The sequence below is a fragment of the Ostrea edulis genome, chromosome 1 (genome assembly GCF_947568905.1).
Source record: "Ostrea edulis chromosome 1, xbOstEdul1.1, whole genome shotgun sequence".
In the NCBI taxonomy this organism is placed as follows: Eukaryota; Metazoa; Mollusca; class Bivalvia; order Ostreida; family Ostreidae; genus Ostrea; species Ostrea edulis.
Window position 1 is genome coordinate 42,975,921 of NC_079164.1, and position 26,073 is coordinate 43,001,993.

Sequence of the window (26,073 nt, forward strand, 5' to 3'; positions counted from 1 at the left end):
TGAATCTTTCCAACATGGTGATATTGCATGTTAATTTTTGGCGTGCCCCCTTCCCAAAATGTTCAAATTTAAGGTAAATCGTAGTCTGTTGTTTAGAAAAATGTAAACGATAAAAGACTTAGCAATAATTTCACTCACTCTTGGAAAAATGACAAAATCTTTTGATTTACTGAATTACTTATATTGGGAGAACTTACATTTTTCTCTAAAAACACTTAAAATTTGCATCATTTTATCAATTTCATCTTATCAAAAATGACAGAAAATAGTAAAGATGACTACATAGGAGACATATTTCAAGCCCAATAAAAACTGTAAAATGCAGGAGCTCCCGGAGCCCCCACCTGACTCACTGGGGGCCTCAAGGCTGCCCGAAGACCCCCTGCCCCATAAAGTTGCACCCCCCTAACCACAATTCCTAGATCCACCCCTGCCCTTCACTGAAGGTTACTTGAAATTGCCCAATATGATAGGTTGACAACACCATACGTTAGAAAAGCTAGCTCACTTGAGCTTATTTTGCTGGTGTAGAAATACTAGAAGACATTGTTTTACTATAGTACTTTTAATTAGAACTTACCACATTGACTTCAAAATATCTTGCTAGTTTCCACACATTTTCATTCACAAGTAACACTCTGAACTAAATGACCTTGTTTGCTCCTCAAATAATCATAATAAACTCTAATCTTCATGTCCTCTCCAATGACATGTCACAATGTTGGTAGCAGTCTCTATAACTACAAAATGCCCCTGGAGTGGATTAAATTCGAGCTGAACATTTAAATTATGGAGGAAACAGCGTTATACATAACAGCTAGTATTAAACCGATTTCAACACTTTGTCTGTGCTCATTATAACTATGTGAAGATGAAATTTTTGAAAGTTTTTATTATGCATTTTCAGTGTATTAGCCACATGACTTGGTCATGCACACAATACGGGGTAATAAATTTTTCATTCTTTGTATAAAAATATTACATATATCATAACATTATAATTTCCATTGTTAATCATGGGTAGTCATGGTGATTATACTGTATCATAATACGCCGGTTTCGAGATACGTCCGAGTTATTTCCCTTTGAAGAACTCTCGTACATAGTAAGGCGCGAAACAACTTGTTTACATGCAGGAGTGGGACGAATATTCATCACTACATAAGTAAATGTATTTAGTATTCTTCCTATACGCTGTTTCATCACCTGAATTCAACTGATACACAAACTAAGTAAGTAATAAGTATTCAGGGAGTAATTAAATACATGGACTTGTTATTATATCACGTAATTTCGTTGGTCATTGGTATCATATCTACATGTAGGATATTACTTTCAAATATCATATTGTTTTTATGTTCCTACTTTAGAAAAACATTTCTTTCGTTAGTGTTTTGTATTTCCTACATTTACTTACATGTATTTAGATAGAAGACGCTTTTAATACATTTTATCGTTTCCCTCACTGACTGTAGGTTCACTCTGTCCCACTTAGGCACTCAAAGTTCTACTAAATGTACCTCCTACACAGGAGAGCTCTTATTTCGAAACTGGCGTATTACAGTGTTTATTTTTATCAAATTTATACATCACAGAAAATTATCATCACAGTCACATCAATGATCAACAATTCCATCAGTGTTTATAATATGGCCTTTCTGTACTCAGACTGGGTAATCTGACGTAATGGTCCATCAGCCAAGCATGATACACGAGCCTCTGCACCACCAAGAGACTGCAAAAACAGAATTTACAAGATATCACTGATTCTTGGACTACCAAGATGTCTTACAACTTTTAAAGATGAGAGAGTTCCAAGGAACCCACATCATCTGCATTTACAACAATGTGCATAAAATTAAAGTTGCTGTATTGGCAACTGAGGAAAGAAGATGGTACACATCCATTCTGATTTGGCCCTGGTTTTTACTGTATTTTCAGACAGACCATGGTACTATTTCATGTAGTGTACATGAACATGGATCTCTATGGCATCAACTATGATGTCATAAATAGGTGGATTTTCATGCTTATTTGTCAATACAGCAGACAAAACATTTTCAAAGTATTATACATGTATATAGAAAGCACATGCATCACCCACCATGGTGTAAAACAGGAAATTGAGCTGTAGACCCATGTTTTGTTGCAGTTTTTGGAGATAAGAGGCAATAAATGCAGTCATGCCATACATGATTTTTTTTAGATAAATGAACATAGAAGAGTACCGTAGTAAATACATTTCCATCGCATATTCCCTGGAAGCTCAAAAGCCCGACATTCTTAGGGGCTATCATTCGGTGTCATTTAAAGCTAGGTACCTTGTGTTATTATCAGTATACAGACGTTATCACTTACTTACAGAAACAAGTGCCTACCGGTACATGTGATACACACAGAAATTCTTCACACCTGTCATAGTTTCGATAAATTATATTTTCTGTACTCCTGACGAGAGATACTTCGTAGATGAACTTCATCTGGACCATCTGCAAGTCGCAGAACTCTGGCCCAGGAAAACATTCCAGCAAGGATAAAATCTTCACTCAAACCACCTCCACCATGAGCCTGGAAGGGAACCAGTTAACAATTGATTTCTATTGCTTTAGTGAATATAGAATGTGCAAAAGAATAACATGATTTTGTGCAATTTAAATATGTGTTCAACTGTATTTATACTGGCAAAAAAAAAAAAATAAACATCAATTTATGTAGTAGTAAATTTTATGCAAGTCAAAAGATAAATTACTACCTTTAAGGTATCACACCGGTAATTATTTTCCCTATATATTACTATAGAGGAAAAAAATTCATTAAAAATCAGTTTGCAGAATTGATGCCGAATAACGCAGACAGAAACGCTCTATGTTACCTATCTCGTCTGCCGACACCAGAAAAACACCACCCTACACAGCACTTTCGAAAATAAATTACCCGCAAACAAGACTACCCTCAAATCCACGTGTTTTTCACATGTGTGTAAACAGCCCAAGTACACCTCAGGAAGTAGCCTCAGCTACCAACAGCAAATAGTTCCTTTGTATACACTTGGTTATTTCTACAAATTACACAAAATTTCCTACTCAGGGGTGTAAAAATTAAGAGAAAAGAAGAAGAGGAAATGAGAAAAATCGCGCAAGGAAAAAAATATTTCTTTAAATATATGGAACTACAATTGACCAAGTTCATTTTGATTGGACAATTACCGGTGTGATACCTTAAGAGTCAAGACTAACATGTCTTCAGAAATGAAAGAAAAAGTGAGCAAGTTCACATACCCTACCCTCCAACATTGCTTGATAGTGCCTCACATAATAAATGGTAAAGTTATAATGCATTACTGCAAGAACAAGACAGATCTGCTCAAAATTCAAAGTTCAAAAGGGGCATAACTCCCAGAAAAATTATTGAATCAGAATTTCCTGGGAATAAGCACATCTACACAATGTGTCTTTATCACTGGTATTAAACTGATGATAGTAACGATCGTTACTATCATCCCAAGATGGCAGAAGGAAATTCCGGAAAGACCACCTTTACTTATATCTATTTGTATTGTTTATTTGCGAATGATATGTAGGTAAGAAATATCATACACTAGCAACAATTACGATCAGGTGTTATTTGATTTTTTATACGGCTCATATGAACAGAAAATTCGTCGTTGAAAAAACAGTGAGGATGATAGTAACGGAAATGAATGATGATAGTAACGTAAAAACTTTCGTTACTATCATCCTCGCTGTTTTTTCAACGACGAATTTTCTGTTCATATGAGCCGTATAAAAGATAAAATAACACCTGATCGTAATTGTTGCTAGTGTATGATATTTCTTATCTACATATCATTCGCAAATAAACAATACAAATAGATATAATAAGTAAACGTGGTCTTTCCGGAATTTCCTTCCACCATCTTGGGATGATAGTAACGATCGTTACTATCATCAGTTTAATACCAGTGCTTATTAACTACAAAGTTTCACGAAATTCTGTTGAGCAGTCTCAGAGGAGTTGTGCTGACAAAAAAGGGACTGACATACTGACAGACAGGTAAAAAACATAACCTCTGCAAATTCATTGCGTGGGGTATAATTATCACAAAATCTATCAATAATCAAAATCATACAATTGTTTTGAATCTGCCAACAGAGAAACACAAGATGAAATGCTGACAATGGATAAAACAACTAAATGATGTTAAGGTTGATTGGTGTGATGTGTACATATATTGTGTCATTAGTGATGGGTACATATTCAAATTGTGTGCAAGGACTTTCTGAATGTAGTGTTATTCTCTTTATGAATTATCATACCTGTATTGCACGATCAATCACTCTAAGAGCCATGTTTGGAGCAGCCACCTTAATCATGGCTATTTCAGGGGCTGCCACCTGTTTCCAAAAAACAATGCTAGAAAATTGACATGTCAGAAAGGACCCCACAATAAATTTGAAAATTGAATGGGCCTTCCTCTGCCTAATTCAAGTATTATGTATAAAATTAATTACAATATACCCAAGGAAACTTAAATTATCATGTGCCATAGAAATTGCTTACAAGACAGACAGAGTAATTACTATAGGAATCTGTCTTCCTCTGCCTAATTTAAGTATTATGTATAAAATTTATGAAAATCTTCCCACAGGAAACTTGAATTATCATGTGCCATAGAAATTGCTAATGGTCAAAGTAATTACTATATTAAAGGCACCCACCATCTAGCAGGACCATATATAATAAAATGACAGGAGTAGGACAAAAAGCACTTTAGTTAAGTACTGTTAGTTTCTCCTACAAGTTTTACACCATCTCCATTAGTCAGTATTTTCTTGCTCTCCCTCACCTTGTTGCCGTAGTTATCCATCATGTGAGCAGCTTTGAGCACCAGTAGACGAGTCTGTTCTATCTCCACTCGGGATTTCGCTACATCCTGTTGAATGGTGCCCTGTGCAGCCAAGGGCTTCCCAAAGGCAACTCTATTCTGAGTCTGTAAATTCAAAAGAGGTACTCAGTATTCAAATGGCAGAATGAATAGCTGACAGAAGATTAATTAATTACTGCACAATCAAATGCATAAATCTGTGCTTCATCATCTATTAATAAAACATACTCTTTCCAGCATCAGTTCCATGGCTCGCTCAGTATTGCCAATGAGTCTCATACAGTGATGAATTCTGCCTGGACCCAAGCGACCTTGAGCAATTTCAAAGCCACGCCCTTCACCCAGCAACATGTTGTCCAGCGGAACCTTCACATTCTCAAAGATCACCTCTGCATGCCCAGCTGTAAAAAGTTTTAAAATCAATTAATCTGCATCATCATATGTTCAAGAGAGTACAGTCAAAACTGCATTTGTGACTAGTGTAAATCACCTCTCTTAAGTGACAAGTTTCAAAACTTCCCAGTGGTGGTCACTTAATCAGGTTCGACTGCCCTGCATACAATGCTTATGAATTAATATTAATGCACTGCCACTTTTTTTGTAAATTAAGAATATCCAACCTTTCACTGACCTGGGTTGTCTAGATAGCCAAAAACAGAGAGGGGTCTGACAATCTTGACCCCTGGGGCATCCATTGGGACGAGGATCATACTCTGTTGTCTGTGTGTGGCAGCCGATTTGTCTGTTTTTCCCATGAATATACAGATTTTGCAGTTGGGGTGTAAGGCACCTGGAAATGTCAAACCTCACTAGATAGAATTTGGCCACAGTTGAAAGAATAGTGTTTCATAGAATCAGTATTAACACAAAATGACTATCCATAACTTTGTTGATAAGACAAATTAACATAAAACGTAAGTATAATAACTATACAAAAAATTTAAATCTTTCTAAACTATTCCACCATATGTAAATAAAATTTTCAGCAGAAAAAACAACTTTTACCTGAAAATTTCACTTCCGAACTGTTCACATGTCATGAGGTGGGTTTTATTTAGTTTATGTTGTCTTACTGAGGTGTTTGGTAACTATTATAATTAGGTAAAACCAAAAAATCAATCAGGATCATCTATCATACAAGAACAAGTTTGATGACTATCAGGTAAAAGGGTCTCTTAAGTTATCAGCCAATATCCTATCTACCAATCAACAGGTGGAAATCAATATTCCCCTCTTCAAGGGAGGACAATGTGAATGCCTATATTTCAGGGTGAAGCAAAATAAATTTGTGAAAGTAATCAGTTACATATACAAGACTGTAGACACGGAAATGTACCTGAAGTCCACCATTTGTGTCCGTTGATGACGTAATGATCCCTTTCCCTGGTGATGGAGGATTCAATGTTTGTGGCATCTGAGGAGGCTACCTGTAAAACAAGATTCTGGTAAGCAAGTGGATCTCTCGATCTCGATCTCTCTCCCCCTCTCTGATGAAACATATTTAGGTAGGACGTCATCCTCATAATGTCTAGGGGAGAATACCAACATGGTATTGTACAGGCAAAAATGTACTATCAAAGAGGAAACTTTCAAATATTTCTCATCTCTTTTCTGTACCTGGCCCTGAGGCCATAAAATTTTGACAGTTCAATTTTGACCTCAGTCTCACTTTTTCCCTATATGTTACTTCTATAAAAGTGAGACTTAGATCAAACGTGAGCTCGTCAAAGTTCTTTGGCCCCCAAGTCTACCAGATGCTTGACCACAACAGAAAGCAAGTGGAAATCACCTCTCTCTGTATAAATATTTCTAACTTTTTAGTGATGTTAACCAAATGACTGGTTCAAATTCATTGCACTTTTTCTTATCTTAGGCAGATTTCATGCAAATACTGTAGCTTTTACTGTCCCTCCACTACAAAATTGAGGCCAAGAGACAAAGTAGGATGAAAGGACAGACAACGGGTAGAGAAACAGGCATACAGTCATGGTGATTCCCATATATCACCTTAAACTTGTTTGCAATTACTCAGCACTGAATTTGTTTGCTAGATTTTATGGAGTAATGAGGATGTTATTTCAAAAGTTAATTCTATTTTACTATAGGTATGATTCTGACCCAGGGACATAGAATTTCACAATTTTGTTGAGGCCTTTAACACATTATACCTATGCTGCCATATGTTCATGAGTATAAAACAAATTTTCATAGATTTAATACATTTTCAGTATATGATCCATATAGCCACGCCATGTAGGCCAGAATCCATGACCCAGGGACCACAAGTTTCAGTTTCAGTAGATGCTTCCCTGCTTAGTTTAGGAGTTTGGTGTGTAGGAGTTTAGCTGAATTATAACAAAATATATACATGTAAATTGTAATGAATTTTCACTATATATAAGGCATAGAGCCCCACCCTATTCCCATGAATTACACAAATGTGGTAGGAGAATTTCTCCTCATTATTACTGTATACTCAGATTGATTCTTTATCCTTTATTATCTAGGATCCATGAAGATTTTTTAAAGAAGCAATGCTGAATCATAGAGCCCCATCCTCGATCAGAATCCTTTTACAATTTAGGTAGAGGCCTTCTTACTCATCATAACTATACAAACTGTCTGCTAAGTGTCCTGGAGAAAACCTGAATGTTTCTAGAGAAGCAAAATTTCCTTTCAGGTTTTGGTCAAGCTAATCAACCATAAAGGGGGGGGGGGGGGGGGGGGGGGGGGGGGAGGAGGAGGGGGGGGCAGGGGTAACAAAATTTACAATTTTTTCACTTATTACTGATGCATGTTCATGCAAAGATTGGTAAAAAAAAAATGCCCCTCTTTTATCCGCAAAAAATTTGAAAAAGTTTAAATGTTGATGTGAAAACATTTTATGTACGACAGACCAATGCATGATGACAGACAAAATATTCATTGCAATAGGTCATCTGATGACCTAGAAAATTTGTTGCATGTAGTGTAGCTTGCAAATAAATTTTTCTATTTAAAAATACCAAAAGGATTTTTTTTTATTAATTCCACCTTATTTTCGCTTCTATCAATTATATCCACCTGTAATGAGGTATGCCATTCAATTACATAAACTTAAGTCTATAAACCTTTACCTGAGGATAATTTGTTCCAAATTTGTTGGAAAACAGTCCCTTGGTTCTAAGGAAGAAGTGAAAATTTAGCACAGACAAAGGTCAATAGATGGTCAGATATGCTCATCAGAGCATTTACCTCAGGTAAGCTAATAGAACCAGTGGAGGATTCAGCTAAGGTGAGCAAATAACACTATATACTGTACCTTGGGCTCTGTCATGCCAAAACACGACTTCATTTCTCCGTTGAGCAGGGGAGTTAACCACTGTCGTTTCTGTTGCTCTGAACCATACCTCACCAGAACCTCCATGTTTCCTGTGTCTGGAGCCTGACAGTTAAAAATCTGAAACCAACAGAATGTGTTGTATCATTCTACAGTTACTTTCCAGAGAGTTGCATTCCTCAGGCTGTTAACTGTATATCTATTTTAATTAACAGTGTCTTGTAAATTCTGTGGCTTCTTTATATAGTGTATATATAGTGTGGCTAGCTGACAACAGATGATTAAGCCATACATTTATAGGTGTACTGTACCTCTGATGAAAGAGGAACTTTGCCCATCTCTTCACACATGAAGGCATACTCTAGATTTGTAAGACCTGCACCCAACTTCATCTCAGGGTCGGCCTCTTTTGGGAGAAATAAATTCCACAATCCTGCAGCTTTGGCTTTTTCCTGAACAACAGACAAACTACATAATATACAATACATAATTTCATGTACATGCAATTCAATTTTTTTTTAACAAGCAAGGCAAGCAACGTTATAGTTTGGACATGCAGAGACCTTGACCTTGGTAACATGACATAACTTTCAGCTTTGAGCAAGAAATACTAATCAAATTTTAAGAAGTCTTTCCTTGCAAGAGTTATAGCCCTGACACAATTTGTGATAGACAGAAGGAAGGACAGACAAATGCATCCAGACCACTAAGTCTCCCTTATTATGTAACCATTTAAAGTTTGTACATTTAGCTGCATCAACTACTGAATGTAAAAACTTTTTTCTCCCCTGTGGGGTAGTCATGAACAAGATCTGATTCTGAGACAATGCATCATATAATAACTTCCTATATGACATTTGACGTCTTCGTGCACGGATGACCTTCACAAGTACACCCTGCACACCTACTTCATTAGTTAAGCATTATGCTTGACAGATACAAAGTCTATAACTAGTAGAGGCCAAAAGTTAACAGCAAGGTTACAGTTGAGAACAGATTGACAGAAATTCCTCTGTTAAGCATATAGCATTATAATAAACATAATGATTAAAAGTATTATGGAAGCATTCATTTTCCTAGAGGGTCAATTTTTGTGGTCAGCAGATTTTTATCTATTTCATGGAGATAAAATTTCATTGATCAACCATTTGCCCATCTTCGCAAGCCAAGTGTCCAATTTGCTTACTCTCATCTTCTCCTTGGCGGAGTTAGTTGTGATTGAACTGCCATATAACAGATCGAGCGAGTTACTGTTCTTTGATGAAAACAAAATCTGACCAATCAGATAATGCATTATAATTTCTGTTACATGTGTATGTTTACAAAATGGAGTCGGCAGACGAAAACAATAAAATGTTTTGTTTTTATTTATGTGTGCATACTTTCTGTACGCCTATGTCACCTTTGTGTAAATCACGTATCAAAGAATGCCTTTCATATTTCAACGTTTCTACTTTTTTTTCATATCGTACTCAATTTTGCTGAGTTTGTTCAGTTTATTCCAACACATACCATCCTTTATCATCATTTGGGTGAGGTACATAATCGATTTTCTCTTAAAAATGATCGTAAACCCCAAAACTTTCTCCGAAAATCGTCCATCTTTGTTTCTTAGACAAAATGCCATGGCAAATTAAGATGATAACACGGGCTAGACATGAGGGCCGCCATTACTAAAACCATACTGTATGTATGGTGCGATTTGATTGGATGCCTTGGAAAGTCAAAGCGCAATATTTTGAAGGCTTAGAAATGCGACTAAAACTGACAAGGCAGAGATGAAAGTAAGTGAATCGGACACTTGGCTTGCGAAGATGTCATTTGTTATAAACTTTCTGAACCTTCAACAATTGCTAGATATTAAATTGTCTTGGTTGCAGATTTGAGAGTAAACTGTACCCACAATAAAATAACTCTACATGTCTCTATAGAGATGCACTCAATTCTTTACAGTGCTTTATATGATATTAAGAATTGATTTAGAAGATATTTGATTATAATTGAACACACAGTTAAATACAGTCAAACCTTGTTACCTCAAACTTGATGGGACCGAGAAAAAACTCAAGGAATTAAGAAATCGAGGGTAAAATACTCAAAGAATAGTGGTTTGGACTTCCGAATCACTATGACATATCCAAAATAATAGAGATATCGGTGTTCGAGATATTGAAGTTCAACTGTACATGTAAATAATGACTCCTCTGTGCTTCTTCTAGCCTCCTACTAATTCACTATTACCTTCAGCCTGTTGACTGTTGGGCAGACCTTCCAGCAGTTTTGTTCCTGTCTGTAGAATTCCATCACCTCGCTCTCTGCAGGCTTAATCTCCTTCTCTATGAAATCCTTGACCTTGTCATACAGATTCTTGGCTCTAGGAGACAGTCCCTTAGGGGACACAGTCATTTGATCTATAAACATCATTGGTCAGTATTGCATTCATATTGTAAATAGGTAGTACTCTGATAAAAATTCTTATAATAGTTATAATTCTGATATCAAAATTAGCAGTCCTTACGTACATGTAATGTTGAGATATAGTGATTTAAACTCTTTATACGAGTCTCACATCTATCCATCCGTACATCATTTACAAGGTAAAGAGAAGTCTGTTCTTACTGACAGCTCCCTCCGAGCTCGTGCTGTAGTTCCTCTTTCCTCCGGTATTTCCCAGCTGTATCCCCCCTCCAGCCATGGACACCGTCGGTCGAAGGTTACTGTTAGAGGCAATCTTCCATCCTTCCTCTGCCATCAGCTTTGCAAATTCTCCAACAAGCTTAGAATTGGGTGCACTGCCTTGTCCTAATGTACATATACAAATTATACATAAAACAAATTCTCCAACAAGCTTAGAATTGGGTGCACTGCCTTGTCCTAATGTACATTTGTACAAACTAATTAATGATCACATTCAATGCTTTCTCCAAGAAAGGTATATCAAATCAAAATTTGAGGAAAATAATGCCATTTTATAATCAATGACGTAGCAGTGTAAGACAGAAAAATCTCACATGGGTAATGTCAGTCTCACATTCGTGATCGTGTGAGAAAACTGTGAAGTATCCCATTCCTGTCAGTGCATAATCAATGCACAATAACACTCTCACCAGTCCATATCAAGGGAAGTAACTGTGATATATTCAACTGTAATTGTCGTCTGTGTATTATAACATGAGTCTATGTCATCCTAAGTTACATGTAAATCCTTACAGTCATCAGCAAAATGAAGTTACACAAACTGCTGATTCTTCTGCATCTACTCAAACAAATGTCCACCTGTCTGAACATCTACTCAAACAAATGTCCACCTGTCTGAACGTCTACTCAAACAAATGTCCACCTGTCTGAAACTGAAGCCATGGGAACTATGACTACTTTGTAACCAGAGGTCTTCGTACAGTAAAACATGCTTATATCGAATTCAGGTTCATCATTTGTTATATCCAGTAAGTTCAGAATATAAGTATGTTTTAATACTACACGGAATGAAAATCACTTTGCTGTAATCATGAATTCATTATAAGCATGTCTGGTGTAACCATGTTTTACTATATATGGTTGTAGTCCTCTCATAAAACAGGCTTAGCATTCAAGGACATATCCCCTGGCAAATATTAAACATCTTTTTTTGTGTCACTGACCCAAATTCATGTGTTACAGAGAACCCTGACATACTGTAAAATTACATTTCATATTTTTGTGAAGTCAAATTTCTCAGGTTTGGAGAACTTTTTGTGAGGTCTTAATTTGGTAGTCGATCAGTAACAGTGTACAAAATTCCAGTCTGCCAGCATGCCCAAGACGTATTAATTCGAAAGTGGACAGTAACTTTACATCAGGTTGTTTGGACGAGTTAATTTTACATTGAATCCTATTTGGTTTTAATTTCAATTCAAATCGGGTTCAAAGTTATGGTTATTTCTATTCTATCATTAAAGAGCTTTAAGCGCTTGATCATTTTAGAGTGCTGACTGTGAAATTAAGCTTCGGTCATACAAGTGGTTTGACCTACTACAATGCACTTAAAAATGGATATATTTATTATATGCACCAATTCTGTGGGCTTGCTGGTTTTTAACAGAATTGACAGATTTTTAGAGTAGTCAGCCCTGCTGGTCCATCTGAGTTTCATAACTGTCAATAACAGTCTATCATTCTCCGTGCTACATCCTGTTTACAGAGGATCTGAATTTGTAGGCTCTACACCAAAAAACCCACAAAAATCATGCAAGTAAAAAATTGATAATTTTCAGTAGAATCTGAACCAGAAATATTTTTACCTATATTAATTTTTTTTTTACCTGATATGGCTCGTTTGTAGACCCCTTGAATGATGGCTGCAAACCTGAAGAGTGCGAATGCTACATAAAAGTCCCAGGACGGAATGGATGGAATGCCCATCCTCTGACAGTAAATGTCCATGAATTCTTGAACGCTGGGAATTCCTAATGAGGCAACATCCATGTTTTGGAAGGCTGTAACAAGAAATTCATGGACAATGGTTAATAAAACGAGCAAAACATAGTTATGAATTCAAGTTTTACAATTATGGTAACAGAAAAGGCACTGGCTGGTGACTTGTATGAAATAAATATAACACTTTACATGTATACCTAGTAATTACTTTAAAAACAAAATGTAAATCTAATATATCCCTTGCATTTCAAACATTGTCTAAGTCAATATCTATTCAAAATGCAAGTATTACAGTAGAAATACATCATAATCTACAGTAGAAGTAGTCGGTATGAAACATTTCTAAAATTCAGTTGTGATGAAACCTTTGTTGCTACTAAATTTTAAAAATTTACTAAAATAAATCTTTGATGAAAATTCATCTTGAATCTCATCTAATTTATCCTCAAATGAATTACATAAACTGAGCTGAGATTAAACTGGTAGTCTCACATGTAATCATAGGGAAGTTGGCTGGCATATAGTAATTCAGGAGGCACGTGCAGAGGTCCGTTATTGGATCTCCAATTGTCGAGAGCTCCCAGTCCAGAACACCAATCACCTCCGGTTTCGTAGGGTGGAAAATCAGATTGTCCAGTCTGTAACATGACTTTAAGATAAGTTTATTCCGATTTTGTGCCCAGAGGGCATAACAGCAAAGACAGCTTATAAAGAAAGAAATTTAAATGTTACAATGTTTTAGCATGCTGATAGTGGCATCTCATGTAAATAAATTGTTTTTAGGAATCTGATAAACTTCGAACAACAATTTTTTCAATAAACCTGAAGTCGCCATGAGCTATTGTAACAGCCTCTCTCTCTGGGAGGTGTTTGGGCAGCCAGTCCATCAGTTTATTCATGGCCTCTATTTCCTCCGTCTTACTAGCTTCATACTGCTTTGACCAGCGAACAATATTGCGCTTCAGATATCCTCCTGTTGTGATAAAATATGTCACAATTATTACATTGTATGCAGTAAATGTACTTAATGTTTGCCTTCAGTAATGTTTCCCATCAATTATTTCCAAAACTTAACAAAGCGAACTAAATTAAAAATAAACAAATCAAAACAGAAAGAATTCAAGTGCTCAATTACAAATCTGATCAAGAAAAATTAAGTACCTGCCTCTGATAAAAATCTTGGAATTTCATTGGCTGAAACCAATGCTATATGCAACTAGGGCTGAAACGATACCCCCCTTCACGATTCGATGTGTATTGCAATACTTATGCCATGATTCAATACTTTCAATAGGATACAATTTACAGAAGAAAGCAATAATAAATTTGAAGAAAAAATTTAAATACCAAGATTCACAATCATAATTCCAAAGGCAAACTGTTTCCAAACTACCAAACGGTAAGATGCCTGTTGGCTCTGTAGTTCAAACTGATAAAATTCATTATTATTTTCATCACACAAGGTAAACAACAGTCTGAACGTTACTGGACTCTACTTTGTCCCTCATGCAGGTAAATATAATAAGTACAGGCCGAGCCTGATGTGTATTTTAGTGAACCCGGTAGTAACAAACATGTCAAACCGAAAATTGAGACAATGAATCGAACATTGAATCGAGCGTTTATATTGAACAGTATCAATATTTCAGTGAATCATTTTAGCCCTATATGCAACGATCTTATGCCTCTTACTAACCTAATATTACCAATATGCACCTTCCACGTGGTTTACTGACCACACGTAGTATAATGTCATGAGAATACTTATACCCTGTCACTAGAAATTTTATACAGTCAACGCCTATTATGACACCAAAATCAAGAATATTACAAAAAATATTTACAAATGAATTCATTTTTGAATCTCTAGTTTGTTGAAAAACTTATTGTTTAATTCAAATCAAGTTGTTGTTGGTTTGAATATTGCAGCCAGTTTTTTTTTTATTGTTGCACATTTGATAAAGTATCAAGAATGAATACACTGTATATGTATGTTGCAGTCATATTTATTGTTGTACAAAGCAACAAGAAGGAATGTAAATGTGAAATCACCAGCAGGATGAATGCGTTCTGTAGGCACTTCAATGGTTAATACAGAAATATGTGGGGTGCTTGAAAAAAAAATCATATCGGTTTATGTCTCATTCAATATGGGTTTTTTTCGAGGACCCAATATATTTCTGTATTAACCATCTAAGTGTCTACATAACTAATAATACAATATAAAATGAGGATCAAACTTAAGTAACATTTAAACCTCATGCTACATAGTTGACCATATTTCTCCATTTCTTTTGGAACACCATACCAGTAAATTTTCCAAAACAATGTTGTGTTTCTTTTCCATACGAAATTCACCATACACAAATACAGGAGCGCAGATGTGAAATTAGTCTTATCTGAGTGCATACCACCTTCGACCTTTGTACATATACCTTCATATTAAAATCTTTAACAAGGGAATATACTGCAGCTTCCTTATCACATGCTAGAAATATTTAAATCAATCCATGACAAGCCTTTCTACAGAAATAAAGAGTCTTGTCTGTATCCATTCACCACTAATTTCAGACCAGAACTTGCATTTATGTTTTTCAATCTGAACTTATACTATATGGCGACTAAGCCAAATTACGTACTCGCAGAATATTTGGGATCTAGAGTAATACACCACAGGAAAAGTATAAAATGTATAATAATATTTGTATAATAATGTATTGTATAATATTATATTGTATAATAATATATTGTATAATAATGTATAATAATATATTGTATAATAATATATTGTATAAAAATGTATTGTATAATAATGTATAATTGTATAATAATGTATAATTGTATAATAATATATCGTATAATAATATATTGTATAATAATATATCGTATAATAATATATTAAATTTGGAAACTTTAAAATTCATCTAATATAAATATATTATAATTTTAGTGATAAATGGACAGAGAAAAAATTCAAACCAGGAGAAAGAGCACATGTTCATAATCTACAGTTTGAAAGCCTTACACCTTAATACATTGAGTTTACTACATAGGCAAAATTATTACAATGTAACACACTAAAAGATAAAGTCTTTTATTATTACCTTTTTTACCATAATCATCCAGCCCTGCCTTAGAAATATCTACTTGGTGAATCTTACAGAGCGTGTCTGCCATGGCAAAGTAAATGTCCCGTCTCTCCTGATAGGTCATCCCCGGTAAGTGAAGTGACTTAAATATCCTGCCTTTGCAATACTCCATTATATAAAAAGGAGTGCCAATGACACTGTAATATAAATAAGAGGACCATGGGCCACATCGCTCAACTGAGTAACTTTGGCCCATATTTAAAAGATTTTAGACTTTGATCCCCTATTGTGGCCTCAACCTTCCCCCGGGGGCATTGCTTTTAACAAAATTGAATCTGCACTATGTCAGAAAGCTTCCACATAATTTTGGAATTTTCTGGCCTTGTGGTTCTTGAGAAGAAGATTTTTAAAATATTTTTGCTATGTATTCACATGTAAAACTCTGATCCCCTATTGTGGCCCCACTTACTCCAACAAGTTAAGAGTCTCGGTTAACGACCCTTATATACCTAAGATACACGGTGTCAAGTCAAAAGTATTTCACCGTGAACCTCTAGCATGCTGAAGTATGGCCTCACCCTACCATCAGGGTCATGATTTTAACAAACATGAATCTGTACTGTGTCAGGAAGCTACCATGTAAATTTGAACTTTTCTGGCTCAGTGGTTCTTGAGAATGAGATTTTTAAATGACCCCACCCTATTTTTGCATTTTTGTAATTATCTCCCCATATGAAGGGGTCATGGCCCTTCATATAAACAAACTTGAATCCCCTTCACCCAAGGATAATTTGGACCAAGGTTGATTCAAATTGGCCCACTGGTTCTGGAGTAGAAGATTTTAAAAATTTGTCAGTGTATTTTCGCTATTTCATTATTATCACCCTTGGAGAATGGTGTTGCCCATCATTTGAACAAACTTGAATCTCCTTTACCCAAGGATGATTAGTGCCAAGTTAGTTTGAAATTGGCCAAGTAGTTCTGAAGAAGACGATGAATATGTGAAAAGTTTACAACATCAACAACGACGCCAACAACAGACAACGGAAAGTTTTGATCAGAAAATATCACTTGAGCCTAAGCTACCGTATATACTCGCCTATAAGTCGGTTGTTTGGGAGTCAATTTTTGGTCCAAAACTCTATGTCCGACTTATAAGCGCGTCCTAAGAAGATTGGTATTTTTCTGGGCAGCGTAATGAAGTGTTTTTTTAACAATTCCGACGATTATCATTAGACTACCACACAAATGATTATTGTTCACAAATATCTAGACGTATTGTTTATGTATTTTAAAATCATGTATAAAGTACAAGTATTTACATATTTTTATCTAGTTTAAAATTAATTACATACCCGTAACTAATACTTTCAATTCAATTTCAATTCGTTTATCGGTAAAATTGAATTACGAACCCGATTTAATATTGAAATATTCATATGTATACCGGCTGAAATATATTTCTTAAAAGATTGAATATTTTTAACAGATAATTTAGATCATCATTCTTGACTCTTAAAAACTCTATTGTTGATACAATGAATTATACCGGAATCCCACAATAATAATTTTCGCGAGGCACGTGCCACTAAGTAAACACGTTGTCAGGTACTGGTCATTAGGAGACCATAATTGCTTAGGTAATCAAGGGATCATGGTCCATAATAGATCAAGGGATGCGTTTAAACCCCAAACAGATATGGCTTGGATATTGAGCACCTCATAATTATTGATTTCTCAAAATATTTTTTGAAACATAGGTAAAAACACTAGTCAGAGCATTGACTTGAAATTGTCAACCTATTCTGACAAAAATTTGTACCGACTTATAAGCGGGTCAATGACAAATTCCTACAAAATAACCTTAAAAAATACAACCGACTTATAGGCGAGTATATACGGTAAAACTAAAATTCAACTTTTTTTTAATCCTTACTCACTGATATATATGCACAAAATAATTCAAACTGCTTGTTTATGGGAAAGAGAGAGAGAGAATGTAGATTATACTAACCTGCTGTCCTCACATAGTCCATACATCTTGGGTATGGGAACTCCAAACTGCCCTACTGCATTCATTACTTTGAACTCACGTTCCACAGCATGAGCTGAAGGAAGGAGTTTGCCTGGCTACAAGTAAACATGTACAACTGCCAGAAGATTGGATGTCAGTCAGATCAACTAAGTATTACCATGACTACATCAAACACAGTGCTGAATTCTGTGTCTCACTCTGCAGTCAGTGGTTATCTCACTGGACTACAGAGAGACTGAGAGATCCATAGATCTGTATGTAATTTGAACACAACAGGGAGTTTTGTTTGCTTTTACACATATATTTACACAATTCCACCGTGTAACACATTTATTCACAAATTCTTGTAAATATCATTATACTACTGATCTATATATATGTGTGTGTTTAAAAAAAGAATCAAATTTCTTATAAATTAATGGATTTTACTGGGTGTATTCAGTTTTGATATCATTCATGGTGAACGTTTTCACTTACTGGTTTCTTACGAAGAACAAGATGTTGGCCTGCATAGTAGACATAGTAAGTTGGGTTTGACTGCCCATGTTGGAAACACCGGAGAACAGGAGGTTCTTGAAACAAATTGAAATCATATTGAAACTGAGAATAAAACAAATTGACATTTGAATTCTAGATGCTGATTCACTTCCATTGGATGATGACAGCCCCATCTGTCAAATTTTGAGTCAATTTCTGCATCATCAACCCCTCCTCCGACCTTGGATTAAAATGTGAAATGCTATGGATGACCTCTTTATATCATTATAACTTTTTTAAAAAATACAGTAAAATATGGTTTATAGCTAACACGCTTATAATGAATACATGCTTACAGCAAAATGATTTTCATTCCCTGTAGTTAAAGATCATATTATGAAGTTATTGGATATAAAATTATGATTACTGTAACTTAAATCAAAATTGTTTGTTCCCAGCACTTTGCTTAAAGCGTATTCTTAAAATGTACACGTATTATTCTGAATGTCCAAAATTATATTTGATTAGTGTATAAAGGGTCCTTATCATCTTGGAAGAAGTTCAACCGATTACACACACTTCATGGCATCAGAATACATAAACAGAAAATGATATAATATCTAACAACATGTAATCATTAAGGATCCTTGTAATAATTCATTTTAATCAATAGGAAGAATTCTAATAGGCTTGTAAGTTATGCATAGTTCGTATTCCCTTATCATGTTTACTGTGTACAGGGAAACACATTCATCTTGATTAAGCAAAGTTAAAACTGGGCGAATTTATATCAACTGACTACTTTAGAGTGGAAAAAAGTTCAATTATCCTATATACGATGTATTGTATTTCCTGACGACTTACCTGTAGAGTGAAGATTGAGTTTCTGGTTGAAAAATGTCTCCAATCTGTCCATAGGAATTCTCAGATGTTCTGGGACGGTGGTTGTTCCATCAACAAATCGGCGTAAACATAGTCCGCCCACTTCTCGCTCCAGATCAAGGACAGCTTTATCTGGATCTGTTACCTATAAAAGTCCCATTTATCCACACTTCTATAAAAACAAGCCAACACTTTCTCCCATTTTGTTGCTAAGTCATACTCATTTTGACCATAAAAATTTTAAATGCTATAAATGTTCCTTATCCCCAAACAAAGAAATTCCAAATTCAACAATGTCTTCTGCTGGTAGTCTATAATTTTTTTCCTACTGTAATAATTTACAAGTTTTCATGGAGTAAAATTTCAATGGCTTCAGAAGTATAATCATGTTTGCGAAAATTTGATTCTGTGGTGCAAGAATTTTTTATTTGTTTTTCCCTTTATTGTAGTTCACTTTCTTTTGTTTGTAGAAGATTGGATTCATAATGTATCATACCAAAACAAGAGTACCGCAAACGGTACAGCATTCGCCATATGGGCCCGTAAGCACATTATGCACTCTGAATTGATATCATACACAAGCCTTAAAGTAGGTCATGGTGTACCAATCTGTCTGACATGTGAACTGATTATGTATTTCTTTCAGAGGGAGGTTGTGACAAAAATTTTGGGCAATACCTGAATTGATAATAAAAAAAAAAAATTGGAAAACTATTTGATCTACTTTTACCAATAAAGTAGATCATAGTGCACCAATTCAGCTGAAATGCAAACTGAACTTATATTCCTCCAAGAGGAAGCTTGTGACTAAATTTCAGGGCAATACCTGTATTCATAACAAACAAAAACACAAGGTTTTTCTACTAAGTGAAAGTTTTTATCTCTCATCATGGTGATTAAATGTACCAAGTTGTAAGATCTGGGAGCTTACTATTCGATCTGTATCCTGTCTACAAGGTTTTTCTACTAAGTGATACTATGACTTTGACTTTTTTTTTCACTATATGATGTTTGACCTTGAGAAACAATAGACATCCTCCGCTTGGCATAAGGTATATGTGTACAAACTTTGACGGTCCTAGCCCCAATGGTCTGGTTTATATTCTGCCTACAAGGTTTTCCTACTAAGTGATACTACAACCTTGAACTTGAAGAACACAAGGCATCCTCCACTTGGCCTGAGGAGAATGTGTACCATGTTTGACTCTCCCAGCCCCAAAAGATCGGTCTGTATTCTGCCTACTAGGTTTTCAAATTAACTGATACGACATTGACCTCTGACCTTGAAAAACAATCGACATCTTCCTCTCATCATGGTGATCAAATGTACCAAGTTGTAAGATCCTGGAGCTTACAGTTCATTTTGCATTTTAACTACAAGTTCTGAACAGACAAACAGACAGACTACGCAATACCATAATAGTACATCCTGTCTTTGACGGGCGCATAAAAACAACATATAGTAAACCTCTACAAAAAAGACTGATCTAACAAGAGGTACTGTGAGCAATGCTCACTAAGAATACCCCCCGCTTACCCCAATCTCCCAAAGGGTGTTGGTAATAGGTATAAACTACCTCTTTTCTGAGTGTAAAAAACAAATAGCATGACAAACCGAACCATATTGCTACTTCGATGTCCAGTGCGCGTGACCTTTGACCTTTTGACCCCAAAATCGATAGGGAACATCTTCATCCCATGGGTAGTCCATATGTAAGATATGGTAGCTGTAGGTGGAAAGGATAACGCTTTAGAGCCCGGAAACCATATTGCTACTTTGATGTCCAGTGCACTTGACCTTTGACCTTTTGACCCCAAAATCGATAGGGAACATCTTCATCCCATGGGTAGTCCATATATATGATATGGTGACGGTAGGTGGAAAGGATAATGCTTTAGAGTCCGGAAACCATTGCGTCTACAGACGGACGGACGGACGGACAGACAGACGGACAACCTGATTCCAGTATACCCCCCCCACAACTTGTTGCGGGGGGTATAATGATAGATTTTGCAGTATCTGTGAAATCGCACAACTGGCCCATGAGGTGTTATATGCATTACCTTTATGGTCCTGATGCCCATTGCCTTAGCTGCCTTTAAGTTCACACCCAAGTCATCAAGGAACACTGATTCCTCTGGCTTCACATCTAATTGCTGTAAACAAATTTCATAAATCCTTCTTTCTGGTTTTCTGGTACCAACCTTACTTGACTCCACAATTACATCAAAGAGGTCTCTACAGATAGATAGTTTTTTTGCCAAATTTGGTCCCTTTCAGGCATCACATATAAAATGCATGATTAGATATTGATTCATACAACACAATAACCAAAGCTATGTAGCAAATATGTGTGATGAAATCTTGACCATGAAGTGAAAGAAAATAAAAATTTTCATAAAATGTAAACATACTTGATATTGTAACATTTAACATGGAATTTCCATTCAGTGGAAAGGTTTGCAGGTACACAGCCATAAAACAAAATGACATGTCCAAATATATACACTGCAATAACCTTACCCTTACCTGTCCATAATCCTGTTTGGTCCCTCTCCCTCCATGGCCCAGTTGTTGGTCAATAGGGCAGTTTTCAAGCCCTCAATTCTAAGGGACTTCACAGCATCTATGATGGATTGATGTGGAGTTGTCAGTCCATTCCCTATATACGTCAGCAAGCCAGACATATCTGCTCTCTTACCTGCCTGTTCAAAGTATACTCTCATAAGTCTAGCACTTTTGTAAAATTGAATGACATGAAATGTGTCAATCTAATATTTTGTCTCTTGTATCTGTAACATCATCCTCACAACATTAAGAATCCCATTTTTTCAGGCCACGAGTGGACTCGGGACCCCTGACGTTGTGAGGAAGACCGGACCTTTTGAGATAAAATATTTTTAATGAGTTTTTGGGGGGTGGGGTTTCCTTCTTTGTTTTTTCTTTTTTTGGGGTTGTTGTTGTTGTTGTTGTTGTTGTTTATGGCAATAACTTAGTAAATTTAAAATGGCTAACTAAGGTGTTGTTCAGATCCTGAATGATGATGATGATGTAGTTGATGATGATGATGATGATGATGTAGTTGACAATGATGATGAATGTGATGTCTCACCCTTGCAGAGACATCTTCAGTGAATTTGTCGGCAAATTCTGAGAGTGTCAGCTCTCCGCGCTCCAGCCTGTTCCATGCTCCACTGTCTCCACTCTCCACTACAGTCCGAGAAATGCTCCCTTTAGGAAGACCTAACTTACGTTCATACTCTAGGTAAATAAAAATGTATCCATAATTATGATCGTCAAAAGTTTCAGTTATGTATTTCAATCAATATACAAAGATATATCAGTAATCTTTGATTTCATAATTATTCCACCAATGAGACGATGAAACAGCTGGTGGTGTCTTGTTTACCGTACTTCACAATGAACAGGTCTGAATGGGTTCTGCAACTAGTGTTGAATAATCGGTAAAAAATCATAATCGATCATAATCGGAAGAACTGTATCGATCAATGATCGATATAATCGGTATTTACATTTTGGGGTTATTTCTCTTTAGTTTCATGCTCGGATATATGTGCAACATTATATTGAACATACATGTTATATCATATTAGCCTATTAGGCCTAACGAGGAATGAAATGTGTTTCCTCTAGCCACAAATCAAGATTTGCTTTACTTTTAAAGGGAAAAAAATCCAGACGTCTGACTTGGATTTCCCTGGGTTAGGATATACGTATATATATATTATCAAGTTATTAATTAATCCGAGATTCCTCTGACTTTTATATCGAGACATGTGCGTGCGAGATTCAGAGCTGACTCCATATTGAAAAGTTGGAATTCAGCTATTGTAGCTGCTTTGTCTACCTTTTACAGCTTTATTTCACGAATCTAGATAGGATTCAATTATCGAGTATCATGTCAGACTACTTTGACACTGATTGGAATTTTGTGTATTTGTGTGCTGACGTCATGCGCAAAGAAATCAAATGGCAAGTAGGCGCCCCTTGTCAAAGTGATGCTTCATTTGTCAGTGTTAGAGCTTTTAACATGGCAATAGCATCGCATTAGTCATGCTTAACTTGTAGAATAATCATCCGATAACTGAACCCTCGCTTCTTGGAAAGTAAACCTGCGAAATAAAGCTGTAAAAGGTAGGCAAAGCGGCGACAATATCTGGTGTCGCTGAATTCCAACTTTTCAATGGAGTCCACTCTGACTCGGCCCAGCACATATCACGATATAAAATCGGGGTTAACAGTCAGATGAATCTCGGATTAGTTATCAACTATTGTACGGGCAACAATCAATTATGAAAAATAAACTCGATAATCGGAATCGAAGAACCAAAAACGATTGACAATCAATTGTCGGCGACAATCATTTCATCACTATCTGCGTTCCCTTGTCTATCTTACCCAGAAATGCAGCCAAAGGTGATGGTACAACCACACCACCTAAATCAAATATGACAGCTTTAGTTGTCTGGGTTCTGTGCTGTGCCATTAATGTTGCAGCCTGAATTCTTGGTGATAAAATTTGCCTACACCCTGCCTCTGAAATATGTGGAGTCCCCAGGATCCTCAAAGGAAATCTGTGCATCCTTCCATCTACAGAATTAAAACAAAAGCTAATGTTGATTTGGATGTCATTTGAAATTCATTCATCTAGATATTGCTACCAGTACCTTGATTAATCGCTACTTTTACTGTAGATATACTACTTCGACCTATTTACTGACCCATAACTAGTCTCCAGTTCTTTATCATGATATGTTTACATTTGATATCACCATTCATTTATCTTATAGATTGTAAATCGTCCATTCTCCATGTTATTCTTCGATTATGCGATGCTTTAATAGCTGTAAGAGAAAGAATCGATAAAAATTATGGTTTACTGAAAATAAATTCGAAAGGGAAAGGGGGAGGGTTTCCTCAAGAAGACTTCATTGACAGTGATTCATGTACAATACTGCACTGTACCTAAAGTCAGATCTTTGCATCAATGTGATGTCATACTATGGTGCATTCTGCAATGCTAGTAATTTTATAATAACAACAACTTACTGATTTGTGGCGACCCTCAATTTTTCTTTTACTTTTACTTTGAAGAATGTCGGTAATACGGGGCACCGTCAGGAGCCTGGGTTAAATCGGCACGTAGTCATTTCGGCACTTGGCCTAATCGGCACATAGTTAACTCGGTACCAGTGAAGGATAATTCAAGTTGAGAGTTTCTATTTCGAATGAAGTCTTTTAAAAATGTGTGAAGGTGTGTCTTTATAAGTGAAGTGGGGGGAAATTTACAAGTTCAAACTCGTGTGGTAAAACGAAGGCTTAAAAGCGAATGGATAGATCTGTAGCTCTCTGGTTTATCCCAATTATCTGCAGCTACGCTCTATGTTTTGTGAAATAAATTCAAGAAATTATCAATAAGTACTGTTGTATTTAAGCTCTAGGATATAGAACATTACTATGTGCTTCTATTTGAATGTCTTTCATCCTTTTTTTCCCCCGGCTCAGTCTCAGTAATCACTCATTTGTTGTTATCATGATATATTGTGCATGTGGCACTCCTGATTTAACTGGTGCTGATTTTGATCGTATCACCTTCTATTACAACTCTATTCCTTTCCATAAAAAAATCAGCTATGTATTTTGGATGTGATGCCATAATGTTGAGTTTATGCTGAAGCCTTTGGTGAGGTACCTTGATGAAGACCTTTGGAAAATCTAGCAGTATTACATCTGTCTGCCCTTTGTTGTCTGTAGTTCTAGTAAAATCCTGTGTAGTACTGATAAGTTGGGTTTCACGGGATATCATCTTCCCAAAACCATGTTGGGCATCTCATCAAGATGCGTAGAACAATGTAGCATAATGTTACTGCAGATGATGTGCTCCATGATTTTACAGGCAAAAGATACAAGGGGCACAAGCCTTCAATTGGCTGCACAACTTTTAATACCTTTTTAGAAAGAAAAATTAGGTGTTACATCAGCCTCTTTCTAATCTTAAGGTATTGTACCCTGCTGTACATAGTGAGGCTTGAAATAAGGTGGAGAAAACTGGAGTGGTCCATCAGTAATCTAGAGGAGATTTTTTCAGGGTCAGTCTTTATTGAATGTTTGGACAGTAATGTATCTACTCCTTTTACCGTTCTCTGATTAATTCTGATATATAGAACAGCCAAATTAATAGTTCAGCCTTCACGTGTAAAAACTTTTAAAAGTATATATGTACATTTAAAAATGTGTAATTTTCCGTAAACGATTCGGATTTTTATCCCAGTCTTATTAAAATACAGATTCTCAAATAGCACACAGCTGTGCGCTGTTTGAGAGACCTGCAGCTGTTTATTAATCAAATTGATTTTTCTGGTTTGCACTTTTATTATCACCCCTAAAACCAGAAAGTTACGTCTGAAATTATTCAGCTGAAAATAAGACAGCGGGCCTTAACTTGTTATTCACAAATGAGTCATACAGTAAATTAAAACCGAATTTCAGGGCATTCGTTTGTATGATTTTATCATACGATTCACGACATAAATACAGAGCTATAGTATTTTCTCTGCAATGACCCCTTAACCCCGCTTGAGGACATAAGAAGGAGGCAAAGACCTATCTATTTGTTACATCGACCCCCTGATCTTCAGATCTCAAAACCATGAACTGTCTTCTTTAAATAATAGGGAGTCATCACCTAAGATTTCATTACAAAAATAAGATTATATAAAGTATTTTATAAAGTATTTCCTATAATACATGAATTGGTGACGTTGACGTTCAAACTTTTCAACTCAAGATCAATAGTGGTCCTATCTCGATCTTGTGTTAATGTGTATATCAGGTATTATACAGAGACGTCGTATTAAAACTCAAAGAGAACTAATGATTTCTACATGTGTGTATAATAATTTTTAATTTGGCCTTACTTATCAGGTATACGTGGTTTGATTTGAGTCA

The 26,073-nt window shown here is 35.8% G+C and overlaps 1 protein-coding gene and 1 long non-coding RNA gene across 5 annotated transcripts; one reads left to right on the plus strand and one right to left on the minus strand.

The window, feature by feature from the left end:
* Positions 1 to 883: 883 nt before the first annotated feature.
* On the plus strand, positions 884 to 2,714 carry LOC130050233 (uncharacterized). The gene is made up of 2 exons (XR_008798663.1): positions 884 to 1,232; positions 1,669 to 2,714. It is a non-coding gene; the product is annotated as an uncharacterized LOC130050233 (long non-coding RNA).
* Positions 1,552 to 24,252, minus strand: LOC125654334 (acyl-CoA dehydrogenase family member 10-like). Of its 4 annotated transcripts, none has more exons than XM_056149664.1 (23): positions 24,175 to 24,252; positions 23,524 to 23,715; positions 22,217 to 22,365; positions 21,634 to 21,809; positions 21,168 to 21,342; positions 19,086 to 19,248; positions 18,222 to 18,316; positions 17,724 to 17,839; positions 15,725 to 15,906; positions 13,443 to 13,593; positions 13,113 to 13,258; positions 12,506 to 12,679; positions 10,824 to 11,078; positions 10,446 to 10,615; positions 8,516 to 8,656; positions 8,187 to 8,324; positions 6,222 to 6,312; positions 5,517 to 5,675; positions 5,114 to 5,286; positions 4,847 to 4,990; positions 4,317 to 4,394; positions 2,413 to 2,568; positions 1,552 to 1,735 (listed from the first exon to the last, which is right to left on the minus strand). In XM_056149664.1, exons 2-22 carry the CDS (start codon positions 23,705 to 23,707, stop codon positions 2,416 to 2,418), a joined length of 3,213 nt encoding a protein of 1,070 aa, XP_056005639.1. In that variant the 5' UTR covers positions 23,708 to 23,715; positions 24,175 to 24,252; the 3' UTR covers positions 1,552 to 1,735; positions 2,413 to 2,415. The 4 variants fall into 4 exon arrangements, with proteins under 4 accessions (XP_056005639.1, XP_056005643.1, XP_056005635.1 ...); XM_056149668.1 differs by lacking the exon at positions 24,175 to 24,252 and adding an exon at positions 23,847 to 23,964 and having other exon boundaries at positions 10,824 to 11,006; XM_056149660.1 differs by lacking the exon at positions 24,175 to 24,252 and adding an exon at positions 23,847 to 23,964.
* Between the last annotated feature and the right edge of the window lie 1,821 nt (positions 24,253 to 26,073).

Excerpts from the sequence above, each read along its gene's own strand:
- LOC125654334 (XM_056149660.1), bottom strand. The coding sequence starts at position 23,904 with ATGAATGGTGATATCAAATGTAAACATATCATGATAAAGAACTGGAGA. Across the intron at positions 13,259-13,442 it reads ATAGCTCATGGCGACTTCAG|ACTGGACAATCTGATTTTCC; the intron begins GTTTATTGAAAA and ends GTCATGTTACAG. Across the intron at positions 4,395-4,846 it reads TGGATAACTACGGCAACAAG|GTGGCAGCCCCTGAAATAGC; the intron begins GTGAGGGAGAGC and ends TTTTGGAAACAG.